This window comes from Chinchilla lanigera, unplaced genomic scaffold (genome assembly GCF_000276665.1).
Source record: "Chinchilla lanigera isolate Chin_1 unplaced genomic scaffold, ChiLan1.0 scaffold00041, whole genome shotgun sequence".
In the NCBI taxonomy this organism is placed as follows: Eukaryota; Metazoa; Chordata; class Mammalia; order Rodentia; family Chinchillidae; genus Chinchilla; species Chinchilla lanigera.
This window is the reverse complement of record NW_004955442.1, coordinates 7391005-7413796: the sequence shown is the minus strand read 5'-3', so window position 1 is coordinate 7413796 and position 22792 is coordinate 7391005. Positions and strand designations below refer to the sequence as shown.

The 22792-nt window shown below is 49.1% G+C and overlaps 1 protein-coding gene across 8 annotated transcripts in view; it reads left to right on the top strand.

Moving 5' to 3' along the window:
• Window positions 1–22792, top strand: part of Clec16a (C-type lectin domain family 16, member A) — a 214437-nt gene that overhangs the window by 170256 nt on the left and 21389 nt on the right. Inside the window, exon 23 of one of the 8 annotated variants that reach the window (XM_013517856.1) lies at window positions 22078–22222. The exons of the other annotated variants lie outside the window; for them this stretch is intronic. Within the exon in view, the coding sequence (XP_013373310.1) occupies window positions 22078–22091 (14 nt within the window). The 3' untranslated portion in view covers window positions 22092–22222. Of the gene's footprint in view, window positions 1–22077; window positions 22223–22792 lie in introns of those variants that run through there. 8 annotated transcript variants of the gene reach the window in all.

Here is a 22792-nt window from a genome sequence, read left to right as displayed (position 1 = left end):
TTACTATTTTTAGGAAAATGTGGACTCCCAAAGCTCAATTTGAGAACCACTGCCCTAGGTAACTGAGCTTTTTCCTACCCCAGGGCATTAGATACTCTTGTCTAGACCCACTCATTGCTCAAGCCCAGCCTATGTGCCTCCTCCTCTAAGAGACCTTTTCTTATGACCCCACTGGCTAGAGTTATGCTTCCATTCTCACATATTAGTCTGTTTTGTTTTCTCCATGGCACCATATTACCTGGCTGACATATTTGTGTACCTGCCTATGACCTTTCTTCCCAGTGGAGAAAGTCACCTGTATGGGACCATAGTCTGTCCCACCCGCTGCTGTCTCTTAGCACCTAGCACTGTGGCTTCCTTCCGTGTCTGTTGAATGATGAATAAGCCTGTATTTCTTCTTTGCAAAGGCCTTCTCCTTTGTCCAAATACCAGAAGGACAGGTAGGCTCCCTCTGGACCATAAACATTTGGTGGTTTAGTCTGTGGCTCTTTGACAAGGTAGCGCAGGAGCACTGAGACACCAGAAGATCTAAGTGAGCCACCTATTTGTCCAGGGCAGGTGCACCAGGCAATGAGTTGGCTGCACATCTACTGAGTTTTGCCACTCTCACCTTGAGTAAGGTGAAACTCAGTAGAGTGGGGCTAGAGAGGCGGCGGGGTAGTGGTCAGGGGCCATCAGAAGCCAGCCCAACAGGATCTTGATGCTGCAGTACCTGCAGCTGCCATCAGGGGCCTGTGGGCTCTGGGCATGACCCTTTCCTACCTTCTGGAATGATGTCCTTGGCCACAAAGCACGCTGTTACAAAGCCAGGCTATATGGGATTCTTGCTTCTGCCTGGGGAATAATTCACAAGGAAGAAAACAACTCCGGCCTCGTGCCTCAGGATGGCTGCTCGCAGAGTATGCTTTATTCGGACACATCTTCCAGTTTTATCTGCTTGTCCAAGTAATTGTCATACAGTAGTTTGTCCCTCCTTTAGAAGCTATAAAAGATTATATTTGATGAAAATATACCTTTCATTTCCTTGGAGGAGATAGTAAAGGAGAGTATAAATCAGAGCTAATAGGTGACTAGCCACTCTGGTGTATTTTTCTTCTGCCATTTGGCTTAGTAAGAAATCATAAACTGTTTATTAGCCAGTTTTATGTTTATGGCTTTTGTCCCTATGTATTTGGCTCCATGGGGGAGAAACTCGTGTGTGTACCCTGTCTAGCAGGGAGGGCTCAGTGGTGGCTGGTGTGTGCAGATGAGTAAGGCACTTGCCAGTCTGGACTCTGGCTAATGCCCTTCGGGACCCATGGCCAAAGCAGCTTTCCAGAATCTGCCATGGCGGGCAGCTTGTCCAAAACTAGCCCATGAGGGTGTTTTTCCCACAACTCTAGGTGGCCTTCTGGGTGGCTCTTCCCCAGGGCCGTGACCTCCCAGAGCAGTGGCTGCTTGCAGGTGCTCACCTGGTGGGTACGGTGGTATGGGGGGAGCTGACAGATCACAGTCCAAGACTCTCAGATCCAAGTGACCAGCAGATAACATCTACCAACCCTCATTGATGGGGCCTTAGTGACCCACCAAGTAGCCCAATAACTTGGACTCTGTCACAGCTCTCTAACCTGCTTAAACCCCTCCCATGCTGGGTTGGGGATGTAATTCAGTGGTAGAGCAGGAGGCATTTAGTTACATCTTTGCCACTAAACAACTAACACCCCTTCAGTGCCTCCTTTCCCACCCCTCTCAGTATCCATATTTCATATCGTCTGTCTCCCATCTTTCCAGGAGGGTTAGTTTCTAGTTTCCCTGCCCACCCAGTGCTCTGCATGTAACCCAGCCCAGCGCTGGCTTTCTGTCCAGCCCTGACCAGGGGGAAGTATACTCCATTTCAGGGCCTCTACACATCTTCCCATTTCCCTGAGCCTGGATCTGTTCTGATGCCTCCTGGGGGCCTTCCCAAAATGCCCCGCCCACCCTAGCTCCTCTCAGTGAGGCAACTATTTTTTGCTTTTTAACTTGAGGTAACGTTCACAAAGCATAAAGTTAGCCATTTGAACTATTCAGGGGCATCTTGGACAGCCATAACATGGCATGATCACCTCTGCTAATTCCAGCCAGCATAAACCCCATTGCCGTTAAGCAGTCACTCTCCATCCACTCCTCTCCCCTGTCCCGGCAATCATTAATCTGCTTTCTGTCCCTGGATATTACATACAAATCGTACGGCCTTTTCTGCCTGGCTTCCTTCATTCTGCAAATTGTTTTCAAGGTCCATCCATGCCATAGCACGTGTCAGAACTGCCTCCCTTTCTATAGCTGAATAATACTTACTGTGTGGATAGAGCACATTTTGTTCATTTATTCCGCTCTTGATGGACATCTGGGTTTTTCCACCTTCGGGCTTTTCTGAAGAGTGCTGCTATGAACATTCACGTATATGACTTTGAGCACCTGTTTGCAGTTCTTTGGGTCTACACTTAGCAGTGAAAGCTAGGCCAAATGATAATTTCACATTTTGAGGGACTGCCCTGTTGTTTTCCCAGGATCTTCATATACCTTACTTTTAGCCAAAAGTACTCATTTGTTTTCCTGTTTGCCACCACTGTCCTGCCCCCACCTCTGATGGAAGGCACTTGGGCGGTACCTCATCCTGCTCGTCCCTGGCAGCACTGACATGGAGTAGCAGGTGCTTAGTGGATGGGAGGTTGGGGTGAGGATAGGGCTGGCTGAACTGATGCATCTAGTCTCCCCAAAAGACTGCAAATACCTGTGTCCCAGGTGTTTCTATCCTGCTCAGGTCTGGTTCCTGGCACTGGTTGGTGGTGATACAGGGTGCCAGCCAGAGAGTTAGACTTCACGCCATGAGGGCCAGACTCTGCTTTACTGGCTTCTTCCCAGCTTCCTGTTGGGTCGGAGAGCTGTCTGTCTACGGCAGTGGTTTAGGTCCCTTGCATGGGTGCCTGAGGACAGGTGTTGTCTTTATAAAAGGCTAATAACAAAGTGGCCTTATCAGTTGCCTGATCGCAACATGCACTGCAAGGGCCAGCTGGCAGCCAGGAACTGAGGGGAAGACCTTGGATGCTGAGAACCAGCTGAGCTGACCTCAAGCCTCACACTGATGTCCAGAAAAGAAAAGAAAAAATTGAACGTTTTATTCATGGACATCAGCTCTGACTTCCCCTCCGTTGGGAATAATGTACTAGGTGCTAATGTCATCTCGTGGTGGTGTTTCCCAGAAATGAATTCTTTAGGCCTGTTATTTTTCTTGTTTCCGATTATAAAACTGGAGCCAATTCTCTCCTTCCAGCTCCCCAAGGCAAAAATACCCTTTCTGGAGTCACACAGGAAGGAGGCCTGCTGCACTCCAGCTTCCCCACCCCCCAGCTAACCCTTCCCAGCCTTCAGCTCCCTATTCAGAGACAGTGGCCCTTCAGGTCAGTGAGTTACAGAAATTCGATTCCCGCCCTGAGGCCTCTTTTTTTTTTTTTAAGTAAAATTTATTGAGCTGCTAAGCACTTAATGCATAGTTCTCATTTGATCTTCCCAACAACCCTCACATTTTTCCTTTCTGCATGTGAGGAAGGGACCTGCCCACAGTCACATCAGATAGCCCCTCCCTGCCCAAAAGAGGCCGGAGCTCAAGTCTGCCCAGCTCAGACCCCAAGCCCCCACCACTGCAACATGCTGAACCTACCCGTCTTACTCCCTGTGATCCTGTTCCGATTTTAGAAATAAAGGCCTACCCACAGCTCCCTGAGGCGTCACCAGTGTCAGGAGAACCTCATTGTCAACTGCAATTGAGAAGCAAGTTTTGGGCAGGAGAACTCATGTCTATTTCTAGAAGTACGGGGTATAGTTTAAAATAATTAACTGCACTGAACCCTTTAAATGCATGAGTTCTATCCTCCTGACAACTCTGGAAGCTGGGAATCTCTTGTTCTGCCCTACAAGTAGGAAACTAAGACCTGGTCCAAGATTTCAGAGGTCGTGCAAGGCAGGCCAAAATCTGTTCCTCCAATTCTTGCTCCTAAATCACATTTGCTTCAAAGCTGCCATTGATGGTGACTGACCTCCTTCGTGTAGTAGCTCTGCCACCTGTCTCAGAGGACAGATTCTCTTTTTCCCCTTGGAGGTTAGGAGAGTTTTGTTGAAAAATAAGAATAGTTCCCTGATTTCCAAGAGGTGTCCCAGGTAGAAGACAGACTTGTTTTAGGGAATAGCCTCATCGGGTGGCCCTGTCTAGACAGAGCGCACCCGTCCCCATCTTCTGCACCCACATTAGCACACACCCACATCCCCATGCTTCCAGAACTGCCTCGCCTGGGTTAAGGACAGTGGTGGCAAAGCAGCAGTTCAGAAAGGTGCTTCCTCCCAATGGCACTGCTTCCAGACCAGGCTGGTGGAACACGGTCATTGTAGAGGCCCCACCTTGTGCAAGTCCATCCTCAGCCTGGCATGAACAGAAAGCAGAAACAAAACCTCAGAACCCTGCCTCAGCAAAAGCAGCCAGCACTGAGCTCCTTTCAGAGCTTGCCGGAACTGTCTCAAGCGATCAGCCTTCCAGGGTCGGGTCAGGGTTGGAGGACCAAATCCCACTCAGGAGTCAGGCTTGAGCTGAGCCAAGGGATCCTGCTTGCCAGGCCTCTTTTCAGGGTTCCCAGGGCAGCCATGAAGAGAAAACCTCAGGAGCTTGAGAGCAGGGAGCACACAGCCTGGACAGAAACTACGTCCTCCCCTCAGAGTCTGCGAGGTTTCCCCACTTCGTGTCTTAGGTTGCCTCCAAAGACACTTTCCCAGTAGGCACAGTAGCACTTACTGTCTGCAGAGTGCTCCCCTATGACATGTGGCAACACAGCCACCGTGCCCCTGGCAGCTTTCATGGGAGGTAGAAGGTGGGAGGAGAAGAGTTCCCAGGAAGTGAATGTCGCTGCACTTCTCAAAGTCATTGCCTGTGTCAGACCCCTGAAGGGACTGTGTGCCCTCTGGTGAGGACAGTGTGTGCAGTAGCAGGGAACACTCCCAGGCTACTGATGGAACTGTGTGGAGAGACACGCAGGAGGTGTAGGAGCAATCAAAACCCCATATACTGTGTGCATTGGACCTCAGCTGTGTCCTGGAATGTTCCATAGTATTCAGTTGGGGCAGTGTCACTGCCAGCACAGGATGGATAGCCCTGAAACGGCAGCAGTGTTGGAGCAGGTGGCTCAGCTGCATCTCCATGTGCTGTCTGGAGCCTGAACCAGATAGCCTAAATCCAAGGCTCAGCTTCCTGCTCCCACCCAACCTTTGTTATGTCGCCATGGCCCTATTAGTTCAAGTCCTTGGACCGCCAGTAAAAAACAGGGATAATGTACAACAGTCATGTCATCTATCAAAATGAGGCCCAGCACTCAGGAGGCTGAGGCAGGAGGATTGCTATGAGTTCAGAACCAGCCTGGGCTACAAAGTGAGTTCAAGGCTAGCCTGAATTGCATAGTGAAACTCTGTCTCAAAAAGACCAAAAAAAAAAAAAAAAAAAAAAAGAGGCCATGCCCAAAACAGTGCCTTGCACACGTAAAACATGCAACAAGGGTTGGCTGCTCTCAACATTTATTGTTGTTGGTTAAGAGTTCACCCCTGAGACTCCAGATAGCAGGTTCCCTTTCCATCTATGAACTCAGGCCCTTGTCCAGTAAATAACGAAGACACTCGTCCTGCTGTAGCTCAGATGAGCTCTTCTAAAACGTTTTCAGAGGCAGTGATAAAACAGTGGGTATTGGGTTCCAGACCCAGCATCAAAAAAGAAGGTGGAGTGTGACACAGCAGGTAGAAATTTCCCTCTTTCACAGAAGAGGTCCTGACCCAGCACAGACCTTCCTGCAGCCCCATAGCTCAGAGAGGAAGAGCCAAGACCAGATAAGAGCAGAGACTCATCTCCTGAGGCCACAAGCCCAGTGCACATCCTGTTCCCCTTGATACTAGCTGCCATGATTAGCGGGTACTAGGTCCCCATTACCCCTCACAGCTAATCTGGGAAGCCGGCATCACTCTCAGTCCTCAGATCGGGACATCTGTGCCCACCGTGTCCTGGGGTAGAACCAGGGCTATCTGCTGTCCGCTCCTTGACCCCCTGTGTGTTTACTCTAGAGTTTCAGTGGCAGAACACCTGGGAATCAGGAGTGCTTTGGGACCCCTAGCACTATTGCTGGGTTCAGATGTGAGCACAGAAACCAGCAGAGGATATTACATGCATGGACACAAGTCTGCATCTAAAGAAAAACTCCATAAAATTATTTGAAGAAACTTTCTGACTCTTCCTATTGATGATGTGATTTGTTTTGTTGCTTCTAAGTCCTTTTTATTTTATCAACCACAAGTTCATTAGCAGACAAGTGGTAACATGCAGAGAATGAAAGGTTCATTTATGGCAGTAACCCCGGAAACAAAATTCTAGCCCTTGCTTTTCTATGTAAATTGATAAACTAAGTTTCTACGTAAATTAATTGGATTTTTGCCTTAGACTATCTCTGACTAGCTCCAGGAGCCCTGCGATGTCCTCTGGACCAGGGCTTGGGAGTCACTTTACCACATCCCAAGAACCAGTACCAACAGTTAAGGCCCAAGAGAACAAAGTACCAAGTAATTATGCTGGGTGTGCAGATAGCTGAAAGGAAAGGTAGTTCATAAGAACTCGTAAAACAAAAGGCCAAGCCGTAACAATAACAGTGCTGACAGAGAGAGGAAGAAACCACTGAGTTCTCCACATGTCCTTTTCCTTTATGACTTGAATGGTCTCATCAAACATAGCACTTCCTGGGGCCAGGGTAGGGAACCGCTTGGTAGGGAAGGTATGGGAGAGAGCGAGAAACAAGTGGCATCTTTCAAAGGAACTCGTAAAATTCCAAGGAAGTCATGAGACAAGGACAACAACTAGGGTGTGGGATCAGCAGAAAGATTTGTTGAGCGAGTGAACCCTATACATAGCTCTGCTGGGCATACAGAGAAGGCTGCAGGGCAAGAATGGTGGGCTGCCTGGCACAAGGGGACTGGCATGGCTGCTGAAACCCAGGCAGGGCCAGGTGGCAAAGGGCTTTGGGCTGGTGCAGGGTCGGCTTTACCCCAGACTCAGCTGGAAGTCACTGGGGGTCCTAAGGCAGCAGTGAGCAGTGGTGAGTCGGGACATAGGCAGAAGCTGGCTTTGCTTGACGAGAGCTGGGAAAGGCAGTGAAGGAGGATGGGCAGGGAGGAGCAGGCCCTCAGCCCTTCACGCACTCCCTGCACGGTAGGTGGCCCTGCGCCCACCCTGTGGATGAGAAACGTCTCTCTGCCAAGGAGACCCCTCCCTTGGTTGGGGTGTGCCTCTTCTGTACCCTCTTCTGGGTGTTCACACACTGCACTTGTACTCTAGGATTATACTGCTAGTTTTTAAGAGCCTAAATGGTCTCTGTTCTCATTCAACAGTGTCTTAGAAATTTTCTTCATATTAGTTGTAAGATTACTTTCATTCATTTCTGATTGCTGCCATCAATCATCTGGGTGACAAAAAAAAATCATCTAGGCAAATCACTGCTTATTTGGCCAGTCCCCTATTGATGGATATTTAGGTTGTAGCAAATCTTTTGTCCTTTAACAAATGTATAGTAAGTGCCCGTAAATGCCCTTGCACACAGGTTTCCCTAGGTAAGTGACCATGAAGTGAATCCAGAAGTAGCAATGCTGTGGCATTGACAAGATCTAGTGTCCAGTGACATCTGTGAATGCAGGGAGTGGGACGTCACAAGGGTCAGCATAACACGGAATACCAGAGAGCCTCAGTTTCCTCTTCCAAATGTTCTCTGTACATAGACAGCAGGGATGTTGTGATGATCCCACCATCTGACCCAGCAATCCTTGTTATTTGTTGATATTGTTCTGTCCAGGCCTTCAGGAGCTGTGATGGTTGGGAAGGTCCCTTGGAACCTGTAGGGGTCTGTAGAGAGGCCCCACACATGGCTTGGCTTCGTCATCCAGAGAGAGCCTCGGAGCCTGGTGTGGTGGAGCCAATGGGGCCTGTCCTACTCCTAGCTCCTCTGCTGAGGTTATAGCCGCTATCATTCTTTTCTCCTCTAGAGCCAGCATCCATGGCCTTCCTTTGCAGCTTCCAGCTGTAGCATTTTGTATCAATGTACTTTTCATCAAAAAATACAGTGGAGTTTTTTTTAAAAATCTCAAATTCCCAAAGGGCAAGAATTCAGTATTACTCCAGCATGGTGGGAGTGGCTTTATTGTTAGCATCTCCTCACACTTAAACAGCCTCTTTCCTTCAGCCTCAGTTTCAAGCAAACATATCCCAAAGCCTGTCGACAGGGTCATATAAAGTGCTTTACTGTCTCTGTGGTCCCCTGCTGTGAGTTCAAGTCCTCACAAGCCACCTCCTCAGATTCCATGTTGAATGTGAGACATTCAGAGTCTGATTTGGGAAGTAGATTCAACTGTGTGAAATACTAGGTTTGGACTGATTTTCTGGGACTTCTCCCAAAATGTTTACTAGTGGGCAGAAATTCAGGTGCACGGTATATGTGGTACACTTTTTCAGGTTATAGGATAAAAATTCCATTTATGCATGCTAGTTGTGTTACATAAAATAAGGAGAAATGTCTGTAAAACCTGAGTTTCATTAATCCCACTGAGCAGCTGGGCAAGCAGGACTCAGAAAGCAGGGTCCTTTGCAGGAATCTGACAGCTAGGGACCTGCTGCTGTGCTTCTACCAACTTCCTGAGAAATGTGTTCCCTTCTTGCTAAGTTGACTTGCAGGCTCTGCAGAGCTTCTGAAGTGCAGCACCCTTTTCTTACAGCTCCCTGTGCATGGTCCAGGCCAACAGTTAGGCCTCAGCTACTGGGTTCCATGCACACTCCAGCCTCTTTGATGGCGGCTGCCCATGTAAACCTTGGGTCTAGTCAGGTGGTAGGAAGAGTTGGTGTGGATGGAACAAGCCTTCCACAAACACCCCCACCACTCTTGGTAGCCTGGAAAATTGTTCTGAAATAGCTGACATTTACAAAATCCTGGATGTTTTGGAAAAAAAAAAAAAAAAAGCAACATGCTCTTTTTTGCCCAGATTTCCAGCCTGAAGCTCAGGGGAAGTGTCCATCAGCTCAGAAGTGTATCCCAGCATCTTGAAATGGTGCCCAGCCTTGTGCAGACCGTGGGCTACTCCTTGGCCCCTCTCTCTGACCTCTTTATCCCACCTCCAAGCAGTGAACACACATAGAATCCTCCTTGATCTCTTGTCCCGACCATGCCCAGCAGAGGGGCCTTGTGCCAGTCCAGCACAAAGCACCCAGAGGAAGCTGTTGGACTTGCAGCTTGCAGGTGGAACACCTACTATGTGTAGTACATGTTACTGTACTCTTCACATGGTACCATATCCCTGATAAGGAGCTGTCGCAGTAAGAAGGTTCAGGGCCTTCACCCCGGGAACAGACCCCCCCGCAAGGTTCAAATCCCCACCTACTCACAGGTGGTGCGTGATGGCAGGAAGTTCTGTAAGCTCCCCATGGGCCCTGTCTCACAGGGGCAGAGCCTAGCTAGACTCTGCACGTGCTTCACACCATCTCAGGATCATGACCTGAGGGGCAGGGCTCAGAGGGGGTAGGGCAGTGCCCCTGTGGCAACCAGCATGCCCAGCCTCCTGTCCCTGGCTGTTCCACTCAGCTCCCCGGGGTACTCACAAGTCCATGGGTGCTGCCCTCGGCTCTGCCAGCTGCAGCACAGGTGGGTTTGGGTACAGCTGGCCTGGTCGTGGCCGGAGAACAGCACTGCCCCACTCCCCATGCAGCACCTTGGGGCTGGCAGAGTACTTCCCATCTATAATCTCGGGAATCCCATGAGAGCAGCCACATGGGCAGCTGGGGCTCAGAAAGCAAGGTGGCTGGCTGGTCACCCTGCCGTCAGGCAGCATCCTTTGCGCTCTGACCCCTGAGCCACTCGGAGATAGAAATGTCTGGGGGGCTGGGCACCACTGGAGAGGGCTGACTAGTACGTTGCCAGCCCCAAGCAGAGTATCTGTACCACCTGAGGAAGGTGCTTTTGCTGTCCCCACTTAGCAGATGAGAGGCTGAGGCCAGAGAGGGGCAGTAACTTGACCAAAGTCACACAGCAGTAAGTGATGTTGCCAAAACCCACATTTGGGCCGTCCGACCTCACAGCCTACTGAGTCCAGTGTCCAGGAACCGTCTTCATGGCCAGGGAGCTGAAGAAGAGCTCGGCCTTGCCCCGGAAGAGCCATGGTTTGATCTCACCTGCAGCCCCTCCCACATGGCTCTAGAGCACACCTGTCAGAGCTTACTGATTGATCAGGTCTTAAGGTGATGGTTTGGCCAGCAGTGGGAGTGGGGGTGGAGTGCAGCGCGATTCATTGAACAGACGGGTGGGGGGCAGCATGTGCAGGGCCCTGCATCAGGAGGGCCTAGGGGCAGAGGAGGGGAGGGACAAGCCCCTGGCTCCCTGCAGATGGGGCATCTTACATCTCCAGCTCCTTCCAAGGCATATTGCACTCACACTGTGTCGCACCTTCAGAACCTCCCTGGGGACAGATGAGTTTATGCTCATTTTGTAGTGAGGCTTCCAGAGGCTCAGGGTGGTTAAGTCACTTATCTGGAGTTGCAAGGCCAGTGCAGCAAACCTGGCATCCTATCTGGGCTTTGCCTGACCCTGGTCTGAGCTCTTGCCACAAGCCCAGCCTCCCTCTCTCAGTTCTTATTTTTACTCTTATTCTTGCTACTGATATGGCACAGAGGCTTGCCCAGAGGACAGGGGCCCACCACTGTCAAGCCCACAGGAGGATAATTACCTCTAAGTTATTGACCTCAAACTGGCAAACAGCTGGAGACAGAGAGCCTCTCCTGTCCCTGGCCCTCAGAGCTCCCTCAGTGCTTTCTCAGCACCTCTGCCACTTGTTCAGAAACCACTACCCCATAAGCCAAAGTCAGGCTATCCCACAGCAGCAGAGGGGCCGAGCACTCTGCAGTACTGAGGTATCGCTATACCTCAGGCTGGATAGAGAACCACATTGGGGGTGACGAGGTCCGCTCAGCCTAGTATGGCCTTCGGATCAGCTCTTCACTCCTCCTGGGAGCCAGACTTGCCCTTTCTGCAGCTGTACTGCCCCAGTTTTCATGGGACAGATGCCAGGTAGTCACAAAGCCAGCTAGGTCCCCAAGGAAGCAAAGAAAAGCTACCTTCCTCTCAGCCCAAGGCCACAGGCTGCCCTGTAGGTGCTCAGATGACCAGAGACATGGCTCTCTGAGAAACACAGATGCCTGTAGCATCCTCCCCTGCTTGAGGCCTGGGTGGAGCCCAGAGGACAGCCAGGCTGTGCATGTCTAGAATTACCTTGAGAGCTTTAGAAAAAGCTGCTCAGGCCCCACGCAGTTAAATCAGAGTGAGGAAAGGGGCTGTGTGGCCTTTGAGCTACCAGGCCCTTCACATGTCATCCAGTCTCAAGAGCTAGACGATGTCCTGGAATCTCTCATAGATGGCTTTACAGAGGGTTTCCCATTATAGGATCAATGCTGTGGCCTGGTCGTCAGTCCTTCCGAGCCTCTGCCGTGGGCTTGCTTGGTGTGGGGCACTGTGTGACTGAGGTCCTTCTTCCTGTGACACATCCTTATGGCCAGCATCATTGTGTGGTGCCCAGAGATGAATCGACAGCTGGTAGACCTGGGAGCGCCTAGCCAGGCACCCTCGTCTTAGGAGCAGCTGCTCCCAAATGTAGGAGGGGAAGAGGGGGTGTGTGGATAAGGATGAGAGATATTGGGTCTGGCTTCAGAAGAGGTCAGTGCCTCAGAGCTGATTATGCTGTCAACAAACCCTTTATGGGCACAGTCGCATGTGTGTTTCATGCTCTATTCCAAGAACTGGAGGCTGGAAGGTTCTAGAAAGCCCTGCCCTCAGGTGGTTCATGGCACCCTGAGAAGGTGACATCTGAACACTATTGCAGAAGAGTCTGATCTGCACAGTGATTAGAAGCCATGGGCAGAGAAGGATCTGGAACGAGGTTTTGAAGGATAGACCAGTTGAACGTGGGTGTCCTATTGATATCACAACTGCAGTATGATACCACATATATATGTGGGCCCTCCAGGGAGCCCAAGGAGAAGGGGAGACAGCAAGACAGGAAGTCACTTAGGAATGGACTCCTGCACCCAGTGAAGCATCCTACATTCATCAGAAAGCCCAGGGAACCACTATGAGCTCCAAGAAGACACTAAAAGCCACACTCTAAACAGCCACACGAAGCCTTTAGAGCAGGAAAACTGCTGATCGCAGGGGCCAGGCCCATGGGACCTGAAGACCTACACTTACCTAGAAAGATGATGCAGCTGAGAACACGTCCGTGTGTGGAGCAGTTGGAGCCCAAATCCACTCATTGGGGCCAGGGCCAAAACGGAGTATCATCCTTGACCTCGCTTGCTCCCATGCCTGGCCTGCCCATGCCTGTGAGCCTACCTGGACAAGCCTAGGCCGCTCCCTCCCACACACACCTCGCAGCTACAGACCAGCCAGCTTTCCCTTGAGGGACCACTGGTATTTTAGACTTTTAGGGTGAAATGATCTCTGTCACAGTGAGATGCTGCCGCTGCAGCCCGAAGTGGCTGTAGACAATACAGAAATGAGTGAGTGTCTGGGCCTAATAAATTGCTGACAGAAATGCATAGATACTGATGTTGGCTAACCCTGAGCTATTTCAGATGCTTCAAAAGTCAACCTGCTGCTTCTTCCCTGACCTCCTGTAGTCTGTTCTCAGCACCAGAGCCTTTAAGGAATAAAATCATATTTCTTCTGTCATCACTGGCTCCCATCACTCACGGTGGCCCAGTTCCTGCGCAGTCAGGCCCTCTGCTTCCCCTCAGACTGACCTCACTGTGCCTGTGCTTCACTCCAGGACAGCCCTCCAGCTGGGTCTCACCATGCCCTGTTGAGCCTGCACCAGGTGGCCTCTGCTTGGGACATTTCCCCCAGGGACCTAACTCATGGCTCTGTCGTCACTTCCTTCAAGTCACCCTCTAGCAGTCTCCCTGACCATCCTATGTAACAGCAGCTTTGCCCCCACTCCCAGCACTCCGGTACCCCAGCTGCTTAATTTACTCCTAATGCTCATCACCTCTCAAGAGTTCCAGTGTCTTCCTTGCCTGCTCCCCCACCCTGTCCTACCCTGTCCCATGAGTGAACTGCAAGCTCCAGGAAAGCAAGCACGGTGTCTCACTGTTGGATCCTCAGCTCCTGAGCTGTACCAGGCCTGTAGGTGGTGATTGGTCAGTATTGGGCGGGTGATAAACTGGGGAGGGAGCGAGGAAGGGACAGAGGGAGCCAACAGAGCTTTAATACTCCTTTCTATGTGCCAGCCATTGTTCCCTGGGGACTCAGGTGAGTCAAATAGATCAGTTCCTCTGGAGCTCCCAGGCACTGTGGATGCCACAGAGAGGCCAGAACCACCTGCCATGTTTGGTGCCCTGAAGACACTATGCAGAGAGCTGGACAGTGTACAGCAAGAGGCTCTGAGGAAGGAATGTTGGCCTGGGAGGAGGAAAAGGAGGGAGAACGTATCTGGGCAGCATTGTGTCCCAGACAGGGACCCCATGGACCAGATAGCTGGTGATACTTTGACCTGCAGATTGCCCAGGTCCCCAAGAAATGAAAATATTGCTGTCTACAGGACATCTGCTACCAGTTTGGCTGGGCACAGGATTCTCTTTGTCATCAGTTTCCACCCTAGCCAGAGAAGTGGGGCCCAGAGACCCTGGTCCTGTTTCCCAGACAAGTGGTCAGCTCAGAGCTTCCTCCCCTTGTTAGCAAAGTGCACAAGGAGGAATTAGACTTAGGACATAAATTCCGTCAGAAGGGAAAGTCCTTCGACTTGGCCCAGATTGGAAGGATGAAACATTTTGTGCCACGTGCAGAAGAATGGACAGCAGGATCTGGGGTGGACAGTAGTGTATCAGGCCAGGTTACTGGCTTACTCAGCAGAGGTAGGGGTAATGCATTTGCAGTCCCCTCCTATGAGTTATAATTAAAACTTACAGAGATGATGAAAATGTTCTAAAATTGCCTGTGGTGATGACTGCACAACTCCATGAATGCACTAAAATTAACCAATGAGTGGTCCGCTTCAGTGAGGAGCTTGGACAGTGTGTGAATGATGTCTTGGTAAGACTTACATCAAAAAAATAACCGTTCTCAACTAGTCACACCATCACAAAGCTGTCATCAAGCAGGACACAAAGAGCAGATTATCTTACTTCTGTCTCCTTTTGATCATGAAATAGTCTGATTTGTGCCACATTTTCCTTAAAGAAGTCCAAATATGAAAAGAAAAAAAAAAAAAAACTGGAACACACAATGCATTCCGGAATAATTTGGAAACCTTGATGCAATCCAGACTCACCGGGCCCCCTTCCTCTCCCCTAAAACTTGCCTTTTTTCCATTTCTTTTTGACTTTGAAGAAAAAAAATTTCTGTTCTTACGGGTAAAAGAGCCTCATGTTCCCTTTTCTTTCCTGTAAATCATGAGATAAGTTTGCATTTTATACCTTTCCAGAAATCTCTGTTGATTGTGGTCTGACCTCAGAATCATGGCTTCTGGGAAAGAAAGTAGGTATTAGAACTACTGCTGTGAGCTTTTGTTGGAATCCTGAAGCATGCTGAGCAGCTTACGTTGTAGAACTGAGACAGAATAGGTAATGGTAACTCAGAAGGTAACTTTCTGGTGCTGATGATATGTCAGCAACTTTGTCCACCTCACACCAGTGACTGTGACAAAAGATGACCCCGTTATATTTTGGAGGCAACACTCTTTGTGTGGTGGAAGCTGGTAAAGGTAGAGGATGTCTGCAGGTAAATGCTCAGAACCAGAGCCGACACTGCAGCTTAACGCCGGCTACTGTTTATCGCGCAGTCACCCACTCGCAGCCGCAGTGCGAAGCACAGTTATGCGTACTCCTTTCGCTTCATCCTCACAGCAGTGCGTGAGGGAGGGATTACTCTCCCTATATATACCCAGGAAAACCGAGGTTCAAGGCTATAACCCGTCACAGACAGTTGGCATCAGGGCCAGGACTTGAACCTATTTCTTTTTATCCCCAAAGCCTGTTCTCTTCTGCAGTACCTGTTTCTGTCTGTACCCCAGCATTTAGCTTCCAGGCCAGTGCTCCTTCCTCCCTAGAGGGTGGCTGTGAAAGCACAGCCATCTCAGAATCAGGAGCAGCCCCATGAGAAGACACAGCTATGTGACAGGTGCCCTGCCTGCTCCCAGGCCCAGGGCCACTGAGGAGGTGCTCTGGCCACTCTGCAAGGAGGCAGGATGTACTTCTGCCCAAAGATGTGCTCTTAAGATTATTTATTAATTGTGAAAGGGAAAAAAAAAATAATAAGGTTTCCAGGAAAGGGATAAAAGTTCAATATGATAAACTCCCGAAAAGCAATCAAAGGGCAAAGAGGGCAGAAAAATAAAGAACAGAGAGAGTAGGAGCGATGATGAATCACAGCGGCCAGCGTGCTAGCAGGGCCGATGAAGCGGCTGTATTTCATGGCACGGGGGTGCAGGGCTGGCGCTGCCGAGCCATCAGATGCAAGCACGTGGTGCCGGCAGGTCAGGGAGGCCACAGGGCGCAACCCCTTGCGGTCCCAGGGCCTGGGACAAGCTGACAATGACAGGAATAGATGGGCCAGTCAGCTGTTTTGCTGTGACTGCAGGCCTGTTTTAGTAATTTTTATGCATTAATGTATGAATGTAGGAAATTATAAGTGAAAAACACGCAGCTATAGACGTCCCTCACAAGCCCACAAACAGAAAATCGCATCTTTAACATTTCAGCTTACTTTCCACTTGTTTTTCCTTTTTCTCATGTTTAAAAATTATTTTCAGTTATTAAGAAATATAGGCGTCACTTATGATCAAAGTATGTCATATGCATGTATGAACATGCAACTCACTGGTCTGCATAACTAGTATGCATAATTTTTTAAAGAAACTTATCCTTTGAGAACAAAAGAAAGTTAAGACATGAGAAATAAAACTTGGGTCCCCTCTGACTCCTCCCTCCAGCAGTCACCCCCCCAGACATCTTCCATACCCTCCCCTGCAGCTGTGCTCCATATGTGTGCCTATAACCAATGGCCTGCACAAGACCCTAGTCACAGCTCTGCAGTCTAAAATCTGAAGAGCTCTAAAAACCAAATTTTTTTTCTGACTCTTAATTTTTGGGGGGAGGAGGAGGGAAAACCCACCCTGAACACATCTGGCCATAGGGGCTTAGGATAAGGAGTTAAGAATCTGTAATCATCTTATGGTTTGAGCTTCCTTTTTTACAAACCTAAACAGAATTCATAATCCTGTACCCACCCCCGTAGTTTGCTTTTTTCAGATACCACTGTGAATTAGAAGTCTGTTACTGCCTACAGATTTGTGCATTCCATTTCATGGCTGTGTAGTATTCCATAATGTGGCCACTTGTGTCTCTTTGGCCCAGCATTTTGATGATCCTAGGCTTTCACTGCCCCAGACAATACCATACTGGACATTCTGAGGCATGCTGTTGGGTACATCTGTGTGACTCAAGAAGGAAAACTGGGACATGGGCTCTTGTTTCTAGCAGTATCACTGTTATATCAGAAGCATTTTCCTATGCTCTAAGCTCCTTCTTCTTAAACTTCATTTTTACTGGCTGCACAGTCTCCTTTGCTGGAGTATTCATATCCCAAAACAGCCATGAGAAAGTACTATAGACTGCTGCTTCAACAACAGACATTATAGCCTCACATTTCTGAAGACCACAAGTGTGGGGTTGAGGTGTGAGCAGGGCTGGCTGCCTCCGGGGGCTGTGAAGCAGAGTCAGCTGCAGGCCTCCCTACCAGCTGTTGGTGGTTACCATAGCCCGTGGTACTTGGCTGGTAGGACCAGCACTCGGGCTCTGCCTCCATCCTCACGTGTCCCCACATCCCCATCAGCACTTTTTACGACATGGAGTTGTACCAGATTTGGGCCCACCTTGATGGCCTCATCTTCACAAATTACATCTGTACGATGACCCTGCTTGCAACTCGGCCCACATTCTGAGATACTGGGGGCAAGAGCTACAACATAAGAATGGTGGGAGGGGACACAACTCAACCCACAATAGTCTGGGTTAGCCAGAATTTACTTAGTCTGCTTACACTGGCTGTGTAAGTTGTTTTTACTACATTATGCATCACCCTGGAATAGCATCCCTATACAGAAATCCTAGCTCATGTTTTCAATTACTCCTCTGGAAACCATTCCTTAGGGTCACAGAGAACGTCCATATTCAAGGCGGTAATAGTACCTTGCCGGGCTGCTTTCCAGAAAGCAGAGCGAGGGTGCCCTCCTGGCCCCACCTAGGCAGTGCGATCCCATGCACCTGGCTGCGGCACTGCTCCCTGGCTCGCTGCTCCAAGGCGAAGGGCTTCACCCTTGAGGGCACACTCCCACCACCGTGGTCACAGGCATTCTTTCCATCCCGCCATGTTTTTATTCCATTTCTCTTTCCTGCCAAAAAGAAAAAGAGTCCACAGGTTAATAGCAAAATAGAAACCATAGCTCAAAGTGTCTGTTTAGGGCATGTTCTCTTGCAACCACATGAACCAATAGAGATTTCAGAAATACTGGGTCCTCTGGGCATCAGGCACTAAATCAATCGGTAAATTTTCACTCACAGGGCAACTTGCCAAGCAAGACGAGGAGAAAGAAGTTGTCTGATTTCGTTCAGTGTAAAGCCCACTGCAGCCTGCATCATCCCACTGCTAAGAAAGGCAATCAGATAATGTGCGCTTGGCCACTCTGGGGGTGGGGGTGGCCAGGGAAGGGGTTCTCCAGAGCCCTTCGAGGCGAGTCCACCTAGTGGAATTTTAGGGTAGATCCTGAAAACCAGGATCTCAGCAAAAAGAACTTGAGAAGCCAGAGCTTAATTACCAGGTTGCAGACTTCAGAGGATGAGGCACAGCGGGATCCCTCAGAAAGCCAGAGGGCTTGTTTGGTGTGAGAACAAAGGACAGGACTGGGTGCTGAGTCCTCCAGCTGGGAGCGGCACTGGCCAGCAGACGCCTAACTCAGCAGGCGAGAGCTCAGCGCACAGACCAGAGAGCAGGATGCAAGGAAAGATAAATTTAGCCTGCGTTTCAGGGGAAAACATCGATCTCAAATGTAGTGCTGCCTTTTAAAGGAAAGTGGAAACCTTCGGCTGGTCATTTGGGACAGTTGCACTTGAACAGATAAAAGCCCAGGAAAAAGGAGCGCTGGTTACCAGTTCACCCTACTGGCAGGAGGGCAGCAGGTTTGTGCAGGGGCCTGAGGTCTGGGTACCTCCACCCTCACCATCCCTGAGAAAAAGTGCTGCTTTGTCTTCTGAAAGGTCTTAGGACGTGTTTCTGATCCCACGTGTGCCTCCTCAGGAGAAATCATGTAGGCCAGGCTCTGAGTCTCCTTGGCTGCTGGCCTGGGTCCCTGACAGCTGATGGGTTTCACGTGTTAGAAGAGGGCCACTGCCAGCCCCCTCCACTGTCTAGTAACTGAGCAGAGGACATCTGGTGGCTGGGGGTTTAAAAAAAAAAAAGCAGAGCACTTCTCACCTTCACATGACATCCTGAGCATTGTTTTACCTGGGCCACGCTGGAGAACCACCACACTCCCAAACAATGAAGCGCCTGTCCCATCCTAACGATGTTTCCCCCACCTCACTAGCCCATTGGCGACAGTGTCTTTCATGTGGCCTTCCTCTGACTCCGCTCCCTTGTTGGGAAGGGGGAGAAAGTCCGGTCTGTCAATATTTGGGGCACTAATCATCTGTATTCGGGCACCAGGGGTCATTGAAAGGCTGAGCCGTTTCCAGGAATTCATGACTCTAAAAACATGGGTCTGACCGTAAAGGATTTCCAGTGAGGGTATGAAAGAAACCCAGATCCCCACTTCACCCCCGACCCTCATCAGACCGTGAGCATTGGCCACTGTGTCTTGAATTCTTAGGAAGAAATGAAATCCATGTACACAGTGATACGGGTCCAAGTTAATAATAAATGGGGAGGAAGAAGAAAGGATGTTCAATATTTAAACATTTCAGAGCGCTCAGTTTGTTTTGCCAGTTACTGCCGTCCGCCTGCTTCCTGGATGGATTCTGTAAAACTGAGCACTTTCTCTCTAAGTCTGCCCCTGGCATCTGATGCCACTACTTTAGGTAGAGAAAGAACTGTAGCGTTTGGGCAGTCCCATCCCGACAGGATTCTTTCTTCCTTTCTGTTGCTTTTCGTGAGGGAAAGATGACAACATGGAAACTAAGATTTTTTATGAGTTCCCAAAGTTTATAACCTTTGAGTTCATGTCCAGAATTGTCTTAATTTCCCCCAGACTCATTTTTCTTGGAGCTGTCTTGCTCCTATCTTAATGTAAGTACTGTGCTTTGGTGCTTATCTCTAACAGACTATAAAGATTTAACAATTAAATGTACACACACATTTAAGAAGTATCTATCCAAGTGTACATACTAGATATGTTCCTTACAAGCTGCCTATAATGCAGAATTCTAAGAATCAATTCCTGTTTTCTTCTTGACACATATTATATAAAAGGAAAACGCATTCTTTTTTGGGGGGGAGGAGAAAACTTTGGCCCAAGACATAATAAAATCATGCTTAAGGATGCAGCAAACTTTAAGTCTCTTAGTTAAAGGAAATCAATACTTTTATGATGAAATATTAATCATACTAAAAAATAAGTCAAAACTACAAATGCGTACAATAGCCAGGGTGATTTTAATGTTGAAGGCATTAGCTTATATTTGCAAGAAAGCACAAAGAGAAAGATCAAACCATAGCCTGTCTGAGAAGCCCCTTGTAACCCACTTCCTTTTGAGATTTCCATCCAAAAGTCACATATTTCTTCTTACAGACCACTTCCAAGCATTTGTTGAAGCTGCCAATTTTTGGAAATAAAAAGATGAATCTAAGCTGAAGAGAGGAACCCGCACAAGTATACGCACATGAACACACACACACACACACTCTCACATACACACTGACAGCAGGGGGCAAAGGGAAGTGGAGAATCTGGGAAAGCCAGTTGTCTGAATACACAGATGGCTTTTCCTCCCTCCCCTTGGGCTGTGATTGTTCTCTATTTTTGGCAGACTGAACCCAATGAAGTGGCTCTTATTATAGGTCAAGTTGGTTGAATTCTAGCAGTTTCATAGTTTAACATAACATATCCAGCTCTCTATCAAAGAAATACTAACAAGTAGGATAGTCATGGGTATCTTGAATGCACTATAATCTGAGGTTTTAAGAATCTAAGTGAAAAACAAGAACTCTATTTTCTCATAAACTTTTGTATATAATTCCTTTAAGCTTAGATATTTCAAGTTATTTAGGAAAGTGCTGTCATGTCTCACTTTACTAAAACCTCCTGTCATAGCAGGTGACATGGGGCAGATTTTTGTTTTATGTGGCATCATTTTCTCAAGAGCTGAGTCATTTGCTCTGTCATGTATCCCCATGTCTAAAATCATTTGTAAAAATCAGTTTTTGCTTTGTTGGGCCCAAGATCCGGGCCCCTTAAGTTCCAAATATCAAAATGGTGAATGTTACCAGAACTTATAGATTATATTAACTTTTACTCCTAGCCCTAAGAGCCCTATATGCATTCCACTTCACACCAAAGAAGACACAGGCTCAGGGGTAAGCAGGTCCCTCACTGTGACATGCCCACAGGGGTGGACTGGCCTCTGGGTACTCTCCTCTCTCCTGTACCTTATACCCAGAGAGGAAGCTACGGCTCAAAGCCAACTACTTGCCCTTCTCAGGTTTTCTTCCTTGAAGATGACAGAAGGTGACGTGTAACAGTCTGATTGACTGAGTCCCACAGGGCTGGGAGACAAAAACTGACTTGAGTCCCGTCCACTTTAACAGCCTCAGCTATGGGCTTTGGAGCTCGTTCAGGTTGATGTCCATCTCAACCTTTGTGTGGCTCAGCACCCGCTACCTGATTCTATCTGACCCACATACTTGCAGATAGTATCTTCAGTTCTTTTTGTAGCTATGTAATAGAACGTCATCATCTGGCACTGTGGCCTCACCCAGGCTTCAGGGACATGGCTCATCTGCAGAAGTTAATCACCCGCTTTATAAACCCAAGTCCTGGCAGATTTGAGCAAATGGAACAGAACTTGGGTACACAGCAGCCTGCCTTGGGAGGGTATTAAGTATGTGTCAGTTCCATTGGCCTTGTGTGGAAGGCCAAAGCTATTTCCTTGACACCCTGATACCCTGCCACCTTGTAGAATATGCAGGGCAAGCACGTGTCAGCATCAGATACATCCAGTATGGCCTCTGGCCTGAGGGAGCAGAACAGGGCCACCGGAATGGGAAATTTGCTGGGAGAGCTGGCAGTACCTGGCCCACCAGAAGGCCCAGGGCTGTCCATGGTGAGCAGGGTTAAAGCTGAACACACCCCACCCACCCCATCCCGCAGGTCCTGAGCCTCTGTGCCAGGAGCCCCCGGAGTGCCATCTGACCGCTTCCTTCTCGCTACTCTTTCAGCCCCGTTTGCTGCCTCAGTAGATGGGCAGCCACGACGGCCACTGCTGAGCTTTCTAGTGCCGAAGCTGAGAGACTGCTGTGGAGCTCTTTGCTTACTAATGTACAGGCGGTAATGCCATCGAGGGCAGGGCTGGGCGAGCCAGGGCCTGGGGATCTTGGGAGTAAAGCCCAAGACCTGGCCACCTTAGATTCTAAAAAACCAAAGCCAGGTTGTAGCATTGTGTGAGACTCAAGAGAGCTAGTCTCCCATCCCTCCAACATGGCAGCCCTCTGAGGCTGGAAAAGTGCTCATGTCCAAGGCAGCACCCACACCTACAGGCACAGGCATTCCTGCCATCCATGCAGCCCAGACAGCACCCCCAACCCCTGGCAGCAAAAGGAGCACTTAGACAGTGAGCCTCTCCTGTGGGCAGCAGGCCACACTGGCAGACCCTCGCGCAAGAACAGAAACCTTTTTGAGGGCTTAGCTAGGATGAGATGGCACAGAGAAAAAGCAGAATACTGAAAGACCATTTTTTCTTTTCTGCAGGTTTTCAAGTATAGTCCTTAGAACCCAAGAGGATTTTCCCATGGAAACAGCAGTAGGCTGAAAGATTCCGCAAGTTCCCAGCCATTTTTATGTGTTGGACATGTTATCCCTTTAAAACCGGGCATAAATAAAAAGTCTGTATATATTTTGAGGCACAGCCAGTCAGTGATCCAAGGATCACCTATGATGAGGTGCAAGAAGCAGCCCGTGGTGATGGCGGCCTGGATTAGCCATCCAACCCAAGAATCGTCCTCTTCCCCTGGTGCTTGAGTTACAGATTTACCCCTTGGACAGGAAGTGGCTTCTTTAGTTCCAGGACACAAGAAGAAAATCAGAAATCACCACTTAGAGAGAAGCCCTTAGATGGCCCCTGAAGCTCAATTTTGTACACAACAGTAAATCATTTTATACTCACTAAACAGGGACTGTAAGGAGGGTCTCTTTGCAAATACTTAGTTTTTTGCCTGCCACTCAAACCTCAGCATCATGGCAGAGAGTGAAGAGACTACGGGGAGACCCCAGAAGCCCCGCTGCCCCACAGGACTGCTGTCACGGGGACCCAGCCCACATGTTAGTGGATTCCTTCATTTTGGTGTCAGCTTCTAAGAGGAGTTTCAGGCGAGCACACAGGCCTCGTCCTGTGAGTGCGCCACTGTTGGACTTCAGTCTGAACTCTTGGCCCTGATGACCTCTGAGCAAGTGTTGGTGGCATCTT